This window comes from Schistocerca serialis, chromosome 11 (assembly GCF_023864345.2).
Source record: "Schistocerca serialis cubense isolate TAMUIC-IGC-003099 chromosome 11, iqSchSeri2.2, whole genome shotgun sequence".
Lineage (NCBI taxonomy): Eukaryota > Metazoa > Arthropoda > Insecta > Orthoptera > Acrididae > Schistocerca > Schistocerca serialis.
The window spans coordinates 71,321,940-71,343,099 of NC_064648.1; the positions used below are offsets into that span (position 1 = coordinate 71,321,940).

Below are 21,160 nucleotides of genomic sequence, written 5' to 3' on the forward strand. Positions count from 1 at the left end.
GGCACTGTTGGCGGACCTGCTCAATTTGAGCAATCAGATTCTGTTCGGTCTTTTCTGCCTGTTCTTTTATTTCCTGTGTCTGGGTATTTAATCTCTGATCTAATTCGGTAAAGGTTGCTCTTAATTGATTTTGTAATACTGTTTGATTTACGGCTAATTGATTTTGGAGTTCATTTTGTATAATGGATAAGTCTCGTTTTACCTCCGCTTGGCCTTCGGCTAATAGAGACAACTGTTGCATAATAACAACTAATGTGTCAACAACAGTCTGATCAGCTGTTGTATGAATGTTTTCTGAACCAGCGGGATTATTTATGTTGCTACCGCTAGCCACAACAGTCTCAGAATTGCTATCCGTGGCCTCTGCTTCTGTGCAAACAGCTCAAGGCTGTTGCACGTCTCGTTGCTGATTCGATGACATTTTAAATGCCGCTCTAGTCAATACCATTAAATAACTGTCAATATCAGGTTCCAGTCACTAAATACAGTTTCAAATTTACTGTCGTAGACACACTTAACTTTCAAATTACTTCACAGATGGTATAAAGTTCAATGTTCAGATACGAAAATCACACAATATGCAGTTCTACAATCTAACTACTATCTGGAAAAAAGTTCTTTCTAAATTGATTTCAAACTATTTTAACTACAGGATAAAAAAAATTAGATTTCTCTGGCCTTGTTCTGTAGTCTCGGTGTTGTCCAATAGTTGAAATCGTTTCTTGGTATCAGCAATCTTTTACTATGGGCACCGAATCTCTCTTCAGATTAGTTACCTCTCGTTCTCGTTGGTTTTCATGAAACAGAAAATACATATATTATATAACAATCCAAGAGAGTCCTGTCACACTGGCGTCACTGTAATTTTTTTTCCTATCTACGTAATTTTGTAGCTCTCAATTCGTTCGAGCAATCAATCATTCATGATAGGAAACACATTCATAGCTCAGTCACTCAAAATGATTCTTAAATTTTACTTGTTAGAATGAAATCAGGCGATGATTCTTCTTCTCTGCAGGCTCGTGCTTTGCGGCAGTCTGCTAATCTGTACAAATAAAATACCTCGTAATTTTGGGAGCGTTGTATAATCAGTCGGGAAACCTCAGATCAAGCGGATATTTGGCTTTGATGAAGTTTAACCTTCCGAAGAAGTAATGGAGCTCTTGGATTATTAAATACAGGTTCATATCCAGTCTTTCGGAAGTCCCTTCTGATTAACAACTACGCAATATATCGATAAATATAATTAATTCTCAATTGTCAAATACACACCTTGGTATGAAGGAGCAATCTATATATATATTTCCTTTTTAATCGTACAGTTCGTATCAGTTATCTTCTGTTATATATCTCAATAATCAGATTACAGTTCTTCCAAACCAAGCTCAGGCTAATCGGCACGAAGACAATCTCGGAAGCCTCCTTTCCTTTTTTTCTAACAACCACCAGAGAGAGTACTACAAAGAATACTTATGCGCTCATGGCATAGCTATTGTATGAAACTATTTTGCGCATGGATTCTGCGAGTATGAAGATAGAAAATTTGTAAACGTCATTCAAGGGTAGAATTGTATCAGAATAATTCATCGAATATAAAGAGATATTACAGTATTTTGGTCTATTGTGAAATTCGAACATTCACGAGTGTCACAATAAAAGCCTACTGTTACTGTTAATTCTACGCTTAAACTCAATTTTGCTCTAATAAGAATTGTGAGAAGAGTAGGCCTATCCTTTTGAAAACAATCTTTCTCTAATTGCACTGTATAATTACTTGAGAAATACTTTACTTGTGAGAAATTTCCGTCGCTTACAAAACTATATTTTCGCAAGTTACCAGTAAGAGTGTTTTCGGATAACTTATTTCGTAGAAAATCAATGTTTGTTATTCACAGTTACTGCCAAAGAGTAGATCACCCCAAATTTCACCGTATATTGACGCAAATAAATGCGCATTTTTGAGAATTTTCAGAAGCTGCTTGTCCTGTACATAATCTAACTTGTTGTAAATCAAAGTTTGTGATTTAGGTACTGTAGCAGACACAAAATTTTCCATTAAAGAACGTACATATTACCTACATTTTTCATAAATTAACTTCATTTTCAAATTTCCAAGTAACTATAACTAACCTTAAAAAGTTTACTCTCGTCTTAATAGAAATATCGCTTTCTATATTTGCTTCAGTTCTTACGGGAATTAGTACCTTCTTAGCTCAATGGACATAAAAGACAACCAGCAGGCTTAATTTGAAGTTATTTGTTCACTTTCCTGCAATACATTGCGCCAGCGAAAATTGAGCCCCGGAGTGCAATTCTAAAAAATGGGTTGAGCTGGTTGACTTTCGTAGGCAGCTGGAAATCGCCTTCGCTACTGTCAAAGGACTGTCAGCTGCTGCAAATCAATATGGTGAAGAGTTCCCGAGAGTCATGTACCTGTGGTACCAGTATCAATGGTGACTCAAGTACTGTCCTCTCCTGTGGACCCTGTCTCCTCTGAAGAGAGTACGGAATCTCTCATTACTCGTGCACTAGACTGTAACTGGCGTTTCAGTGGTAGATCCAGGCGTCCTCCACAGTGTCAACAGGGACCATGGAGGCTTAGGGTGCAGTACTGATACCCTAAATATCAATTTCTAGGTGCTGTCATTCACTGAAATTGAAACTGAAACTAAGCCAGTGGGACTCACTTCACCTGTTTTTCGGAAACCTGTTTCGTCACGTGTCAGTAGGAGGTAAACGCAAAAAGGCAGACAGGTATTAACTGTTGGCGTTTCAGTTGTACAGGGAATGATTGTTCCCCTTACGGAAATGGCAGCAAGGGACAGGAAAAGGCATGAGGTGCACCCTGTGTGTATATCTGGGGGCCTCATTCAACATCTTGAAGAGGCTATTCCAACAGCCATTGAGGTAATGAGGTGCAAGCAACTGCAGATAGTTGCACATGTTGGAATAAATGAAGCCTGTTATCTGGGCTCTGAGGTCATACTGTGATCATTCCAGCAACTGATAAGGCTGAGAAGACCAGCCTTGTGTACAGTTTCAGCAGACCTCACAATTTGCAGCATTGTCTCCAGAACTGATTGTGGATCATTGGTTCTGCACTGAGTGGAAGCACTGAACCAGAGACTTCGAAAGTTCTGTGACAAGCTAGACTGCTACTTCCTGGACTTGCGCCATTTTGTTGAGAACTGTAGGGTGCCTCTAGATTGTTCAGGTGTGCACTACACATCAGAGGCTGCTGTCCAGGTAGCTGATTGTATGTGACAGCAAACAAAAGTTTTTTTACACTAGGCGACCTACTATGCAATCCTGGGAACAAGAGTTGCAGTAAATCCAGAAGTAGTATCAGTGTCAGATCGAAACAAATGCCTCCCACAGGTGAGAGCATTAAAATCCTAGTTGTTAATTGCTGAAGCATTCGCAACAAAGTGGCAGAATTCAAAGCACTCGTGAAAAACAATTAAGCCTCCCTAATACTGAAAGCCATTTGAAACCTGAAATTGATAGCAATGAGGTTTTTGGGTAAAATTTAAGTGTACATCTGAAGGATAGGCTAATGGGAAATGTAAGTAATGTATTTGTCACAGTACACAAAAACTGAAATCCACTGAGATAGAAACTGAAGCTGGATGAGAGACTGATTGGGCAAGACTCTGTATCAGTGGTGGACATGAAATGGTAATTGGATCCTCTACTGCCTTCCAAACTCATCTCCTGATGTAACCAGAAACTTCAGAGACATTCTGTGGACTTGAAGTACTCAAAGTAGGTGTCTATGATGCAGTTTGATGTTACAGCAACGCAAAAAATGGCAGAACTGAAGTGATGAATAGAGCTGGTATAGATCCTGGTGTGTTTAAAACAAAAGCTTTTTACACCATCGACGACAGCTTGGTCAAGAAAGCTAATGGATCAATGTCTGACCTGCAAATATGGGTCAGGGAAATGTAGAGAGAGAAAAGAAATCTGGAGGATGTATGAGTATTGACGATTTTAAAACTGAGGTAAGCTTATTACATGTAGAAGTATGAGCAGAAAATGTTTGAACCTCATTTTCTCTGTTTTAGGCTTCTCACGTTATTATAACCATTCAAATATCTGGCAAAATATATTTATGCACATTTTATATTATTTTTCCGTTAAAACACAGCTCCTTTTTTTACACATGCAAGATTTTAGATTTGTACATTAACAAATATGGCTGTAATGATTTTTTAAATAAATGTTTACATTTTCCATTATATCTCCCCTTAAGGTACAGTAATTATTTTAGAGCCCATGTCTCCTATGCAGTTTTTCTTGTTATGAGATATATACTACTGCCTCTCAAAGTATGGAATACTAGTTTCTAAAACACTGTACACATTTGTTTCTCAATTCGTCCCCTTTACTGTATTTTCTTCTTTCATTTCATTCTCTTGTGGACTAACAACGGGCTAATAAATTTTCTAATTTCTATCATTTTTAAACATATTGTAATTTTTGCACAGTATCAGTACACTCATGGTAAATGTAACGGCACTTTGTACTTCTAATTAATTTTTATTTGCACAGTTAAAATAATTATTGCTTACCACATTTTTCCTCAGCATCAACACAGCCTTTTTATTTGTGTTATTATTACTACAGTATTTCTGAAGACTCCTTCCATTACGATTGTCCAAGTGTTTCCAATATTTTCTTTTTCTGAGCATGTCACTTCAACAGTTCTGCCAGATATGGAATATGACAACTATCCTGGGTCACCTAATGGTCAGCAAACTTTTCTTATAGATAGAGTTTTTTTTAATTCCGTTACTGTAATACAAAGCAACCTCAGATCTAAACAAATTCTGCTGCCCTTTTATGTCCCTAACAATATCCCTTCACCTACACCTGGCCTATTCAAAAGGGTGAAAGGTTAAGAATGTACAACTCTGTGTGCTAGTCCAAACAAGGATCCCTAGATATTAATAATTTTTGTATTTTCTTTTTTAGTTACAGTTCTACCTTCTGTGCTCAATCGTACCTCGGTGCATATGCTAGTACAGTGGAGTTGATGCTTGTGAGTCTTTTTTCATTTACTTGTGCTAAAGCAGACATGGTTTGTGCCATCTGCAACAGCCTCACTTCTGTTTTATCTCTGTCACAGAGCAGGCAACCCATCCCTGTTGCTATCGAGACTGGCAACTTCATCCTTCCTGGAGGGCCCAATGTAAACTAGCACTGCAATAACTGCAGACTTCTCTGACTATATTCATGACTCTTAATTGGCCCTCAAACAATCATGCAACCGTCAGCTCTATCTTGTCCACAATCCACCTGGTGTTCTGCACTGCAGCAGCTCCTATATTCCCAAAAATGATGCTGATACAGTTTCATGCTAGGATTTCATTCGTTTCTCTTTCTGTTTAAGCACAACTCTTAGCTGCTACTATCAATCATCCTTATAGTGTTAGCTAAATTTTCATACACTGAGAACTAATATTTTCCACCAAATCCTTACTTTCCCTGTTCTTGTCAGAAGGAATATCAAACTGTGTTTCTATTAAGTAGGTTGTGCATCTTCGTACCTGCAAAATGATGAGAGTTAATGCTATGATTGTGGCATTCCATCTAGTTAACCATAAAAAGGATGCAGCGCTGGGTTTATTTCGTTGCTAATATCACTGTACCAAAAGCCGTCATGTCATGTTTCCTCCACTAACATATGAATAATCTTCTTTTCTCTGGACATTAAAAACAAATGATACAGCTTTTTCTTACTGTTACTTTTATTACATTTCTTATTTATTTATTTGTCATTTCAAAAGTCCCGAAATGTCAAAAATATATATGAGTGTTGACATAATTTTACACAAAAAAAGGGCAAAAACTTTGACACTTCAAGTGCACTTGGTGTATCTCTCATAAGGTCTTGCATGGTGCAGGTGGTTGGTGATGAGGAACACAGCAGATTGGTCTTGCATTTCATTGTGTTTGACCATAATCTATTGAGAGACCTCCATATTGACCACTTCTCCGAATATCCAGGAGGAAGTTCTTCCTTTGGAGCGATCCATTCTCCCAAATACCAACGTTTCTCCCGCCATCGCAAGATCGTTGCCACATATGGATTCTCGATGAGAGCCTCAGTAGTTGTCAAGAAGCTCTTCCTTGATATCTGCCTCATATAGTGGATGGGCGTTCTTCGTTGTGGCCTTACTTTTCTCATATCTCGCAGCTACCTAACGTCTCATTTCAGGAGGATCTTTGCCAGCGAGGCAATGGAGTTTGTCCACAGGAATAGGTCTTAAGCAACCCGTGATAATCTGGCAAGACTCATTTAGAGCCTCATCTACGTTCCTGGCATGACTGAACTTGTACCACGCTGAACATGCATATTCAGCAGTGGAACAACATAGAGCAGGCGCGCCTGAGCTCACAGTGCATGGATTAGCACACATGATGTATGTGTCAATTGTCGCACTGTTTTATTTCTGGCTGCCACTTTCTCTTTGGTGTTTAGGCAATGCTTTTTATATGTTAGCGCGTGATCCAGTGTTTCTACAAGATATTTGAGAGTAGGATTATGTTCGAGTGCGATCCCTCCCCAGGATATATTTAAGGATCTATTTGCCTGTTTATTCTTGAGATGGAAAGCGCAGATATGAGTCTTGGCAGGATTAGGTATCAAGTAATTCCCATAATAGTAAACAGTGAATTCTTCCAAAGATTTTGATGGCGTATCTTCTACAGTCTCAAAACAGTCAGCCTGAGTAGTGATAGAGCAGTCATCAGCATAAATAAAGCTTCGAGCTCCTTCAGGGATAGGTTGATCGTTGGTATAGATGTTGAATAATAGCAGTGCAAGCACATTGCCTTGTGGCAGCCCATTTTCTCAGTTCTCAACCTACTTTTCTTACCCTAAAATTCCACAAAAAATCTGGAATTCTGGGGAAGATTTCTAATATTGTACATGCATGTTAAGTCTTTAGTTATGTCATAAACTTTATTCAGAAGGAGCCAATGGATGCTCGCATCACAAGCTGTGGATGGACAGATAAATACAGCACCTGTAATGTGCCATTTCTCATATCCATCTTCGATATGTTGTGTTAAGTTTAATATCAGATGTGCATCTCTCCCCTTGTCTGGAAGCTGCTTGCTGTGGTATTAGAAGAGGCTCCGCCTTTCTAATCATTCTCTGAAGACAGAGCCTCTCCAGTATTTTGTAGAGGTGACAGAGTAAAGAGACTGGTCAATAATTTTTGGGTTCTTTCCTATACTTTCCTTGTTTCGGTGTGGCAATTACTCTTGATTTTCGTCATAATTTAGGGCTCTTGCACTCTCGAATACAGTTGCCCATAAATTGCAGTACCCAAAGCATTTTAGCGGAACCAAAATTCTTGATTTGTTCAGCTCTAATATCATCCAGTCCTGCTGCTTTTCCCTATTTACATTTATTCAGGGCTGAATTCAATTCTTCAACAGAGAAATAAGGAGATAAGATACTATTCTCTTGGTCTGTTTGCCTGAATAATTGTTTCCTCTCTATATTTCTGGATTTTGGTGATCTGCCATTAATGGGGAGTTGTTGAGCAATTTGGTCTGGTTTAATATTAAAATATATGTTGACCTGAGTGTTATCATTACTCAGGCGATATAATAGCCTCCATGCCTTTTGACTACTTTTACTCATGTCACAGTCTGCCATTAATTGAATCCATTCTTCTCTGTTTGCCTCAGATATTGAAGAGAGGACATTCTGTACATGAATTGATGTGGCTTCACTAAAAGGATCTTCTTCAAACTTTCTGTAGTACTCCTAAAGAAGAGTGGTCGTTTCAGGTGTTATACCCTCGATATAGTTCATTCTGCATCCACTTAGAATTGATGCTCAGGAGGAGGCATTAACGATGTTAACAAAATTTTTATATTGATCTATCAGAGGAGCTATAGTTACAATTTTCTCATGTAATAACTTTGACAATTTCTGCCAATCAGCCGTTTTGAAGTTGTACCTTCTGGTGAAAGTGATTTCTTGAGGGCTTACTTGTGGGAGAACTTGACACATAATAGGTCGATGTGTATTCGGTATGGGCTTACAGACGGATTTAGTGCAGGTATGAAAAATACTTTCACTAACAAAATGCAGATATGGATTACAGCCTGCGTGCACTGAAGAAAGAATGAGGTAGTTTGCTGTTATGAAAGAGTGAGAGATGGAAAGTTTCATCCCACAGGAGGACAGCCTCACCATTTTGATCCTCTTGAGTGTACCCCCCAAACATGGCTGTGAATGTTGAAATGACATACCACAATAGAAGCTTTCCCTGTAATAACATGTTCAGGTGGGGTGAAGGAAAAATCTGTTGCTGGAGCTTTATACGCTGATGTGACTCTACTGTTACTCAACAATAATAATTTCAATATTGTTATCATCTGACTGACGAACACTACAGACAAAGGTCAGGTCTTGTAAGGATAGCGCTGCCATACTGTGCATGTTGTGTTTCAGCAACCAGTTTTATTCCAGGAACTGAAGGAAGTCTCTGCTGGATGTATGTGTGTATTTCTTGAACACACAAAATATGACAGTGCTTAGTGTGGCACGTCTTGCAAGAGTTGTTGCTTGCAGGGAGGTATTCCGTCAATATTCATGGATATTATAGTCAACAGTGGCCCAAAAACGACCACTGATTTAATGTCTCGAATACTTCTGATGTGAAAGGATCAGTCTACTCATAATTATTCGTAGTCATGCAAATACGTACGAAATGTCCCATAACATGCTTTATGGCAATATTTGTTGAAAATCAACTAACCTGAGTATAACAGAATAGAATTAACTAATGCAACCACCACAGGTGGATACTGGTGTATCTCAATCTGTTCATTATGAGACAATGTATGAATTACATATATCTATCTCATGTGCCCTGCACTGTAACCTAAGATATGAAACTATGTCGATGTACAACTGCATAGCTACAACTTGTACAAATTTATGGGTATAAATTTATGAGAGAGTTACACCTGTAGTCGCATGTGGCACACTAGTTAAATTCCCTTTAGTAAACTTGAACAATAAAAAATTTTAATAGCACAAATAACTACACACACAAATCCAAATAAGTAGCAAACTATTTCCACAATTATATATTTTAGTGAAAAGTAGCTTTTCTTAAGGTTATATGAAAGCTGTGTCATCTTCCAACAACATCCATTCACTCACGTAATTTCAAACAAAAAGTACTCTAACTCTTCTTATAACAATATTTAGAATCACACTTTCTTGATTTATGATTCATTTTGGCCTCAAGTGAACACTAATGTTAGTCTTTTGACAGATGTCTAACGGTATAGGTTTTGAAAAGAACCATTTTGGACAGGAGTGGAAGGTAACAATTATCGTATCAAATGATTTTCCGTAGAACTTTTTGGTTGGCCAATGCCACCCATATTAGCTTTAAGTGAATGGTAATAGAATGGCGTGTGACTAGGGCCTCCCATTGGGTAGACTGCTCACCTGGTGCAAGTCTTTCGATTTGATGTCACTTCAGCAACTTGCGCGTCGATGGGGATGAAATGATGATTAGGACAACACAACACCCAGTCCCTGAGTGGAGAAAATCTCTGACCGAGCCGGAATCGAACACGGGGCATTAGGATTGACAGTCTGTTGCACTGACCACTCAGCTACCGGGGGCAGAGCAATGGTGATAATGTGAAGGTAGTCCTTGCAGCCTTTATGGCATTTACCAGATATATTTCAGTACAAAACGTCTGAAAGTGGTCAAGAACATCATATGATGATGGCAGTAATAACCAGTTACTAATAATGACATTTTTTTTGGTGTTATGATATAAATACCAAATTATAACAATTAATGGCACTTTGTCAAAATAAAGTACTATTGTCAATATCTCTCATTCCCTTTGTCATTTGAAATCTGATTATAACATATCACTGTGGGTTACTTTACTTAATTTCTGTACAGAATCTTCAGAATCAACACAAGCTTATTTTAAGTGATGAGACATTAAAATAGGACAGTTTCGATTCAGGATTTAAGCTTCATGAGAGTAGCAGTATTGTAAGTTTGTGAATTCAGAGCTCTGTTCTTACTTGAATAATAATAGTAACGATTTTTGTCTCAGCAAGCGTTACTGAGAGAACAAAATATTATCTGTTATGATTAAAGTAAACCATCCACAAAGAGCGCAGTACCAACAGGAACTGTAGTAGAAATATGTAACTAAGTAGCTGGACAGAATAGTGTAACTACATTACTATAAGGAGAATGACAATTTAAAATCCATGCAATTTCATTCAAAGTCACAACCAAAATATCTCATGAAGTGTGTGAAGACTGGGAGCCCTCAATATTTAAAAGCCACTGCAATATTACAGCCCAGATAGCAGCACACTATTATGTTGCAAGAACGATCATGACAGATACATTCTCATTTCGGTAAAAAGCCACACAGCTTAAAGTGTTGCAAAACTCAAAAATGCCTATCACTTAAAAACAACTGTCTCAAGTTATTAAAAGTATGACAGTACTTAATAAACAAACTACCTTACACCAATAAGAAATTGGTAGTAAATGGAAAAAACTGACCAGAAACAAACATTATGAAGTATAAGACAAAGCATTAGTAAAGATTTCTGAAAACCTCACATTTACTCAGGGTAATTACGGAAAATATACACTATGAAATCATGTTTAAAGCAGATAAAAAGACAACTAAAAATCAAATTGAAACAAAGCAATTAGAAAGAAAGTACATGTGATAAATTAACTTATTACAATAAAAATCATGCATTTGGATTAAATTCATAACCTAGAAATCACACTGAGCTCTCAACTGTCCTTTTGTTTCTACAAACAATCGGAATTATAATCTGACACTACATGATGACAGTTTTGTCATTGATGTTTGTACAGTAGTTACATGGTATTTAAAAACAGACAAATAATTAAAAGATTTGATGCATAAAATTAATGTACAGAGCTTTGTAATACAAAAATTTTTCACAATAAATACGGCACTTGAACTGACAATAGTGTATTGACATAAAATTTAACAAAGCAGAAAAATTGAATTACTACACAATTTACCAAAAGGCCTTTTTTGTGAAGATACACTGTTAATCCAAATCACTAAATACACTTCCGTAGGAGGAGTGTTTGCTACCCAGCATCATTGTGGCTATGTCACTTAGTAATGAAACTATACAACCAGAAATGAGTGGTTATCATTCTAGTGACAGTTTGTTAAAAAATGGCATAAATAACTTTGCCAAAGCGCAGATGGTTTTGCCTGGTGCCTGGGTAAGTGCATCTCAGAAGCAGCGAATGTGGTTGGCTGTGCAGATGCTTCTACCATCAGCCTCTATGGAACATTGTTGAAAGATGGTGAAACCACAAGTTGACAAAGGTTGTAGGATGCCCATCCATTATCTAGAACAAGCAAATCAGAACCTAGCTGCTCTGTAAAATGGGATAGATGGCTATCTGTAGAGACAGAAGAAAATGCTTGAGCAGGCTCGAGAGTTTCAAGCTATTAAGCAGAGACTGTTGAACATGAGGCCCCAAGTTATATAACAGCTCTGTATTCCCATGTTGATCTAACGATGTTGTCAGTTACAATAGCAATACCAATAGGATAATCGAGACTGGACTGCATACCTATAAGGAAGTGTCACATGTTGGGATAAATGACATTTCTTTCAGACCAGGTGAATGGTTGAGCTCAGATATGTCATTATCCAGATGAATAGTTGTTTCATACATGCACCACACAACTGGTGCAGGAAGATGGAGGCAGTGTCATGCTATGGGGGATATTCATATGAGATGGCAAGAAAACAGCTGGTCATAACTGAAAGCACCATGACAGATGTGGAGAACATGAACATTACTGCAAACTTATCACTTAATGCTTGATGTATTTACAGAGAGTGACAACATCTTACAGCAGGATAACTGACCAAATTACAAGGTAAGAATCACACTGCAATGGTTCTAGCAACATGATGGTTCACACTGTTGTCTTTCCCATCCAGCTCACCTCATTAGATCATGATGAAATGAATCTGGGATGCTATTCCATACCAACTAGACAGCAACAAACCGATAGCCTACAGTTAACGGGAAAGGTGTGAGATGTGTGTAGGCTTATAGTCCAATTTACAACTGAAAAACTAACGAAGAACTAATGAGTCCATACCATAGAGATGCACTGTTGTATTGCAGTCTGTAGGTGAAGCAAAACGCTACTAGGCAGATGATTATAATTTTTCCCTTATCTCTGCATACATGCCACCATCAGTTATTTCCTAATGGAGAACTACCACAGACAGTTCACATGTGTGCAGATTATTGATCACACAAATAGCAATACTATTAAGGAGGCATACCTCAATAATATGTTCACATAATCAAGAGATTTTTGTATCTTTCTCCATTCTTGAGATAAATATCCTACATTATGAATGAGTAATAAACACATTTCTGCCGTCGCCTGTGTAGTGGATACAGCTTCATGAAGATTGAAACGGCAGTTTCTTTCAAATAATTAGCAGCATACTGGTACATTCTCTTGAAGAATATAGCGTCCTGATAACTGCACAAAACTACTTCTCAATCGAGTAAAAGATACCTCCCAATGCACAAATTTTGGGTAGCCTGAACAATTAAAGCATGGAGCATTTACAACAAAAAATCAATTGTGTGCTCCATACGTTGTATTTTGTATGTAACTTCGAATGTGAAGCTGCGGAAATGGATTTGTCATATTTTTTGTGACCTCTCTGTAGCACATGCGATCAATTTTCATAAAACACGTGTGGTCTTCTATCAACATGTGTAGGTCTACAGACCTCAACAATACTTTGAGTGGTCTCTATGTAGTGTGTATTAATTTGTGTTTCCTGTGACTGCCCCAATGAGTAAAAGATTTTCCACAAATACTACATTTGTAGGGTTTCTTTCCACTGTGTATTAACTTGTGGGCCTTGCGATTACTCAATGCATTAAATAATTTACCACAAGAATCACATTTGTGGGTCTCTGTCCAGTGTGTATTAATTCATGTTTCTTGAGACTGCTCGACTGAGTAAATGATTTCCCACAGACATTGGACTGTGTGGTCTCCATCCAGTGTGAATTAATACATGGGTCTTGAGATTTCCCGACTGAGTAAATGATTTTCCACAGACATCGCATTTGTGTGGTCTCTGTCCAGTGTGTATTAATCCGTGTTTCTTGAGACTGCCCCTGTAAGTAAACGATTTTGCACACACATCGCATTTGTGTGGTCTCCTTCCTGTGTGTATTACATTGTGGTTCTTGAGACTGCTCGACTGAGTAAATGATTTCCCACAGACATTGCAACTGTGTGGTCTCCGTCCAGTGTGAATTAATACATGGGTCTTGAGATTTCCCGACTGAGTAAATGATTTTCCACAGACATCGCATTTGTGTGGTGTCTGTCCGGTGTGTATTAATTCATGTTTCTTGAGACTGCCCCTGTCAGTAAACGATTTTGCACACACATCGCATTTGTGTGGTCTCTTTCCTGTGTGTATTACATTGTGGTTCTTGAGATGGCACGACTGAGTAAATGATTTTCCACAGAAATCACATTTGTGTGGTCTCTGTCCAGTGTGTATTAATTCATGTCTCTTGAGACTGCCCCTGTGAGTAAACGATTTTGCACACACATCGCATTTGTGTGGTCTCTTTCCTGTGTGTTTTAAAATATGGTTCTTGAGACTGCCCGACTGAGTAAATGATTTTCCACAGACATTGCAATTGTGTGGTCTCTGTCCAGTGTGTATTAATTCTTGTTGCTTCAGATTGCACTTTTCAGTAAATGCTTTTCCACAAACAGCGCATTCGTGGGGTCTCTCTCCAGTGTGTAGTACATTGTGTTTCTTAAGATTGCAGAACTGAGTAAACATTTTACCACAAACATCACATTTGTGATGTCCCTTTGCACTTAGCACAGTGTGGACATGAGTGTGGTCGCTTGTACATGAAATTCCACAGTCATTACATCTTTCGAGTTTCTCTTCAGCTTGTTTCACAGTATGTGTGTTACATATGTCATTAAAGGATTTTTTGAAGGTTTTCCTGGGTACCTCGTATGAAGGGAGCTCTGCAGTCTGTTCCACAATTCCTTCTTGTACACACTCGAAGGAGATATTGTTTTCATGATCATCACTGCATTCAAGTTTCTCACTGTTGGTAGCAGATAATGCTTGGTCACCCTCCATCATTCTCAAATGTTCTTTCAAGCAGTCATCAGAGGGCAATACCTCACCACATGACTTACACACAAATGCAGGTGCCTGCACACCATCAATGTGGATGAAGATATGCATTATGAGTCTGTATTTTGAAGGGAAGCTCTGTAGGCAGAAACTACAGTTAAACTTATGGAATTCCTTTCCCCTGATGCTACAACTTAATCTTGTGCCACATAAGCTGTCTTCTTGTGAAGTCTGTATTTTGGTATAGTTGTGAGACACACTGAAATCTGTTGACTTCTCTGCATATATCTCCAGCTTGTCATTGACTGCTCCTTGATGTAATGCTTCTTGATATGAAATGTCACAGCTGTCACCAGCACTTTCAATGAACCTGAGGAAGGAGGAAAGCGGTGTGAAATGTTGATTTACACAATACAAAACAATATTTCACAATCCACAAAATCGGGGCCTATAAACCAAAAGATAAAAATGTATGGCCACCACAGATAACTTATTCAGTAAATAAAAGTGATTTAAAATTGTCATGACATTCTACCAGAATGATAGAATTTTCCTAATATGAAACATTTTTATACAGCAAATGATCACAGGAAATTCAATAACACCCAGTCTCATTCAGTGCTGACTAAATTCCCATATTTTCTAATAGATTCTATTATTAAAAGTCTTGCAGTATTTTTAAAATACAGTTTTACAATCTTTTACACCAAATTATTACATTTATTAGAAATAATATCCTCTACCTTTTGACATAAAAATATCCACCAAAAGATAAAGGGAAACAAAAAATAAGAGTAATCTATGATTTTAAAATAAAAACCAATCACTCTTTCCATGTGGATTTTTCTTTGATTTGGAGGACTCTTTAGGCTTTCGGTAGAAATTCTTAAAACCACCAATGATCAATTTATTTCTGAAACCAATAAAGCATGGCATTTTATTTTACTCCAAATTGATCACCAACTACCACCAACATCACATTTCTTATTGCCTAGGTGCTATGGCCATCAACCATGTGGCCAACACCTGTACATGTATAAGAAATAATGTCAGGTCAATAAATGAAGGAACACATACATAGATTTCCAGACTGATGAACAAATGTGAATGACACACACAAATTATTCCAACATTACATGTGTATTGTTAGCAGCACAGATTACGTGTAGCCCTTTCTAATTGACATACTGTCTGGCAGGCAGGATGCCAATGCAGTTACAGCCTCCAATTCAAAATTATCTTTACAACAACTCAATATCTGGTCCCCTGGAGTTGCAAAACATCCTTGACTGAATCAAACGAATGTATCAATGGTGGCATCAGCACGAATCATGTACAGCAAATCCTACCACAATCTTCTGAGAGCAAGTAATTGCAGTAGGTGCAAGGCCGATCCGTGTGATATCTGGGTCCAATCATTGCACCTGCAGCTACCCCATTCCATCACAATGAAAATCGACATCTTTGAGCTTCCCAATGAGGTCATTTGAGTGTGGATATGGCTGTGGGTGGGTAGGAGCATGCACATACTTCTGTTATTATTCTATCCTAATTGCTGCTTTTGACTGTTTTGCTTTTTGATGGATATATGGTTTCAAGTAACCAATGACAGTGAGAAATTACAGTTTGCTTTCATCAAAAACTGAAACTTTGCTGCAGAAGATGGCTGTGCAAAGAAACATACTAAGAAGTTTTTCTGTCTTGAGTTTGCTCATAGAGGTTAGCCTTAAAAGCTCTGAACAAAATGATCATGATCTCAATTGTGCTGCAGATTGTTGATCGCTGTGTTCTCAGATATACTGCAGATCACATAGTTGTGATAAGGTTAGGACAAGAGTTTTTTCAATGCTACAAAACCTGTCGTCTGTCACATTTTAGTCATAGGTCACTTAAAATCAGCTGTGTTTGTGTGTGGCCTATAATCAAGCAATGTACCTGGTAGTGGATGTAGTAATATTGTAGTGGCAAGTGACACACATCAGCTATCAAGTAGTTTTGATCAGACTACAGTAAAAGCTATTTTCTATGTGATTAATAAAAACCTTTGCAGTTAATCACTACATTGCGTAGAACAGTTATACACTGTGCCAAAAATGCCATACACCAGAAAACTTTCTTTAAGAGAAACTTTCAGTAAAATGGGCATCTGTCTAAAATCTCCATGCACTAAGTTAATGTAGAATATTATATCCCACTGACTACAGTACTGTATGCTGAATTTTTTTTAAAAGAAACACATTTTCAGTATGCCCTATGTAGGTATATTACTTACACAGTTGCTTCCACATAGGCCATATTATAAGAGTAGATACCTGGTGTGCCCATTATCAAAGTGGCTGAAAACACCTCACACTTTCAAAGCTTACAGATGACATAGATGGCAGGCACTGCCTTTGCCCAAACACTCCTATCAACACATATACAAGGAGGACACAGCCAAAATTACACACTGTTCCAACATATTATCTGATTAGGGAAAGGCAGCGTATTCCAGCCATTCACATTCTCAGGATGGAGCAATATCCTTCAAATGTACACTGGATGTGAGTGCTCAGTTTCTTGGATTCTACAGACCAGGTATGGCACATGCTGATAGAATTTTTCTTGTCATTTGGCTTACTGTTGGTGAGGGCCACCTTACAGTAATTATTGTGCAATGTATCATTTTCCCCTGGGTTCAGTAGAAGAGGCACGATTGCTTTCTCACATAAAGATGAAATTTTCCTACTAGTTCAGCTGTTATGTAGCACTACTTGAAAATAATAAGTCATATCTAGGTTTCTTGTGGCATTACATCAACACTGTCTGAGCTACCTCCTTTTCTCCAATCTGGTGTTTAGGTTTGTTCCTGCCTGATACAGGAGTTTCATGGGCTAGCACAACAATAATAAATCCTCCTCATTGCTACTCATATTTTTGTTGACCCACATCACAAAAGAAACGATGTAGACAGCTCTTCTGTGCTAAATATTCACTGTAGACGAACAACATTGGAACTATCACCAAGCTTTGCAGATGGTAAATACTGTGGGTTGACACTTACTTCCACAACAGAGCAAGTGCACCAACAGTGTGGTGAATCTACCTTGCAATAATCATAGCCTGGCAAGATGTAAGCATTTTTGAATATCAGCAGATGGTAAAACAATCCTGTTTGCTCTATGTGGTACCCACCTCAGTGACCTCCTTTTGACATGTGTATATGTGTAGGTTACAATTATAATTAATCAGGATTAGCGATTAGTTGTGAGAAAACAAATAACTGTGCTGAAGTAAATTCTAGCACTTGTATTTAGAAGACATAGCTCATCTCACAACCCACCAGGAGATGCTGGCATTACACCTGCATATTGCTTACATTAATATCTCCTACAAATGAAATGGCTGGCAAAATTTTAGGATAATATTAGCAATGCTTCTTGCAAAGAGGATCTTGGCAAATTAAAACAAAATCTATTGTTATCATTGATTAACTCCCCTAAGAATTCATACAGCTAGTGTCTGATCTCAGTCCTCACTTAGTCTCACACACACCAAAAACACAGGTTGTCCATTCAGCAATCCTTACCCACAGTGGCAACCAGTCAGATACTGTGCCCTGACAGCATGGGAGTATTGAAACATTTACAGAGTGATTCACGTGAAATACTTTGACTGTCTACAAATAAAGTTTCATTTACTTCAGATGTGCTATCTAACTATTAATGTTCCATTGCAATATAGTAGTAATTAAATCAATGATAAGCTTCTATGTCATTACGACAATTGATTATGGAGATGACAATTTTAGGGTTTCCACTGTGAAACTTGGTGGTTCCAACACAAAACCATCAATGTTTGCATCTAGGGACTGAGTCCACTTGTGATTCATGGGATATTTTGACAGTTGTTATTTCATTTATGTTTTTTTTTCCAATGAGAATGGTGGTGGCTTTAGGTTTGAAGTATTTTCTATCTTGTTCTGTTGGGATAGAGTAGAACATCAAATAACACCCCTGTCAGCTGCCACAACCCCCAAGTCACCATCAAATGTGTTCTTGAAGACTTTGCTAGTGAAAGTTCCAACACTGAATATACCAAGATGTCTCATTGGAACAACCTTCCCATAACAAAAGTGAGTGACACGCAGATATCCTAGTCTATTGCTGTACAGTCATGGTTCAAGTTGGTACAACTGTTGCAACACTTATGTTCCTGATTCATATGCAGCTTTCTGGTATTTCTCATGGAGTTCTTGTCCCTTAAATGACACAGTACAACAAAGCTTGTGATATTTGGGACTTACGGCATCATCTCAAAGCTGATTACATACTGTTACCCCTTATGAACTTGGGTTTAATATTATATCTCTTAACTGCAGCTTACCATTTTAGTTATTCATATTTATCCTCAAGTATGTGTTCCCTCATTTCTACCAGCCAATCCTAATTCCTGTGTAACTTCCAAAAAATAACTTATTATAACCAATAACTTACTGAAGTATCTAGTGAGAATATATGATATTAAGTGTACAATTAAAAATTCTATCAGCATCTCCACGGCATAATGTCATGATTTAGTAATTTTGTGACTTTTTGGTAATAGCTAAATTATTTCACATGTTTCAGTTGTGTGGCACCCACTTACAATATGAAACATTTATCTTGGCAAAGTGTAGTGACATGCATGCCTTAACAAAATAAACAGACACATGAAGTACATAAAACTGCAATGGAAGGATATCTAGGGAGGGTCCACACACTAACATGTGGTTAATGAAGATGGATGGCAGGTCTTTCTAGTAGTAAAGGTACCAGCCACCACCATACCTACCATATGCTAGCTTGCAGAGTATCTATGTAGATGTAAATGCAGAATGGTTTGGATGATTATACAATTTGATTTGTACCATTAGCCAACATGACCTTGCTATGTTAGTACTGTGTACAGCTAAAACAAGGGGAACTACACCTGTTATAACCACATGCTGCTCTGCTGTATAGTTTAATGATCATGACATCCAATTGGGTAAAATATTCCAGTAGCAATATAGCCTCCCAATAAGATCTCTGGGAGGGGGCTACACTCGTCGATATTATCAGGTGAAAGAAACAATATCGCTACAAGTGAGAATGTGGAATGTGAAGTCCCTTGATTGATTAGGTGAGTCAGAGAACATGAAATGAGAAATGGATAAGTTGAAGTTTGATATGATGGGAATTAGTGTGGTGCATGGGAGGAAGAAGAACATTTCTGGTCAGGTGAATATGGAGAAAGGAAGAGTAATGCACCAGTAGAAGTTATTATAAATAAGAATATAGAAATGTAGGTAAACTATAATGAACAGTATTGTTGACGCAGTTTCATAGCCAAGACAGATAAAAGGCAAAACTATCCACAACTGTACAGGCACATATAATTACTAGCTCTGTCAATTATAAAGAACTTAAAAGGATGTATCAGCTTGTTCCTAGATAAAATTTTGAAGTCGTGCAAGGATTGCCAGCTAGCTTCAAACATTATGACTAAAAATAGTGTATTTCACAAAATGGAGAATCATAGTATCCTATCACTACTCTCATGTATTCTTGGGTGTAGCAATATGTGGAGATGCCAAATGGAATCATCACATTGGTTCAATTGTAGGTACAGCAGTCAGTCCAGAATTGATTGTTTTCCTAAAAAAGGCTTTGCAACCTCATCAGTCCAGCCTTACTACACAACAGGTCCAGTGGCTACTACAGTTCAAACACCAAAAAGGCATAGCTACAATTTGGGATGAGAACATCTTGTGACAGGAAAAAAGAGCTTTACTGAACACAAAGGAAGATCTGATTGTGCACTACAGACAGTATAGCAGAATATTTCACTATCACAGTTTGTTGTCTTCTAAAGTAGGTAGAGATCTCTCTACCTTGCACAAGATAATTAAGTCCAAGGAGTTATTCATCCCTTGCTCTTACTTCCAGTCAGTATTGTGGTGGTTTACAGAATAAGAATACTAGGAAAATTATTAACACAAAGTTTAACTGTCCATCCACACTGTGCCTCTTATATACCTACTGATATTTGTCCTGTAATTTCCCTCTAATTCTGTGATGGCAATAGTTTCCTCAAATGATCTGAGCACAACTGATCAATATTCATTTTACTGTCATGGCCAGATAAATCACTATCAGTTTTGCTCCCAAATCAGCCAAATTTGCAATGTGTGCACTTTTGGGGAATTGTACTGTATTAGATTTCCCATATTCAGACATAGGGGATTCTAGGTGCCCTTGGTAAGTGGCTTCTCACAAATCACAAAAGATGACTCACCAGTTAAGTCTTCGTGGCCTTACTAAAGCTGACTACAGCTGCTTTATGAAATTTAAGAACATGATGGTGGCCTGTAAACTGTGAATACAACAAGCTTGTTTCCGAATCCACATTACTGACACAGTAGTCAAAGAGTTGTTCACCCCCAACATTCATTAATCTGAAGGGGCTGAAACTTGACTCCAGGTTTCGGATATATAACCACTCACCCTTTCCTCTTACTTATTCTACATAGTAGGACATTAGCCTGCACCCATCACATTGAATTTGTATGACTTCCATGTCATATTCAATTAGAATAGTTAGCATTATACAGCTGCTGACACATCACCTGCGCTTTTGTATAAAAGAAGTACACTCTTTAATTAAAGAACAGACACACAAACCAGCTGTTTTATAGAATGTGTTACTAACATAACTGCTTTGTAATATTTTTACTTATGAATAATAATGAACCATCATGTATATTTCAAACATCATGCTTAACATGAATTCACTTAAGATGAGCACTTCGTTAACACCAGCAGAATATCAGTACTGGCAGTGATGTGCATGATATTGTACAATGTGTTACTGGTTAACAAATTTCATTCAGCATGAATTACAAACTGTGTTTTA

General features: G+C 37.7%; 1 protein-coding gene across 1 annotated transcript in view; it reads right to left on the reverse strand.

Annotated features, from left to right (window-relative positions):
* Positions 1-12,951: 12,951 nt before the first annotated feature.
* LOC126426820 (zinc finger protein 70-like) overlaps positions 12,952-21,160 on the reverse strand; it is a 120,159-nt gene continuing 111,950 nt past the window's right edge. The window contains exon 6 of the mRNA XM_050088841.1: positions 12,952-14,615. Within this exon, the coding sequence (XP_049944798.1) occupies positions 13,055-14,615 (1,561 nt within the window). The 3' untranslated portion in view covers positions 12,952-13,054. The remainder of the gene's footprint in view (positions 14,616-21,160) is intronic.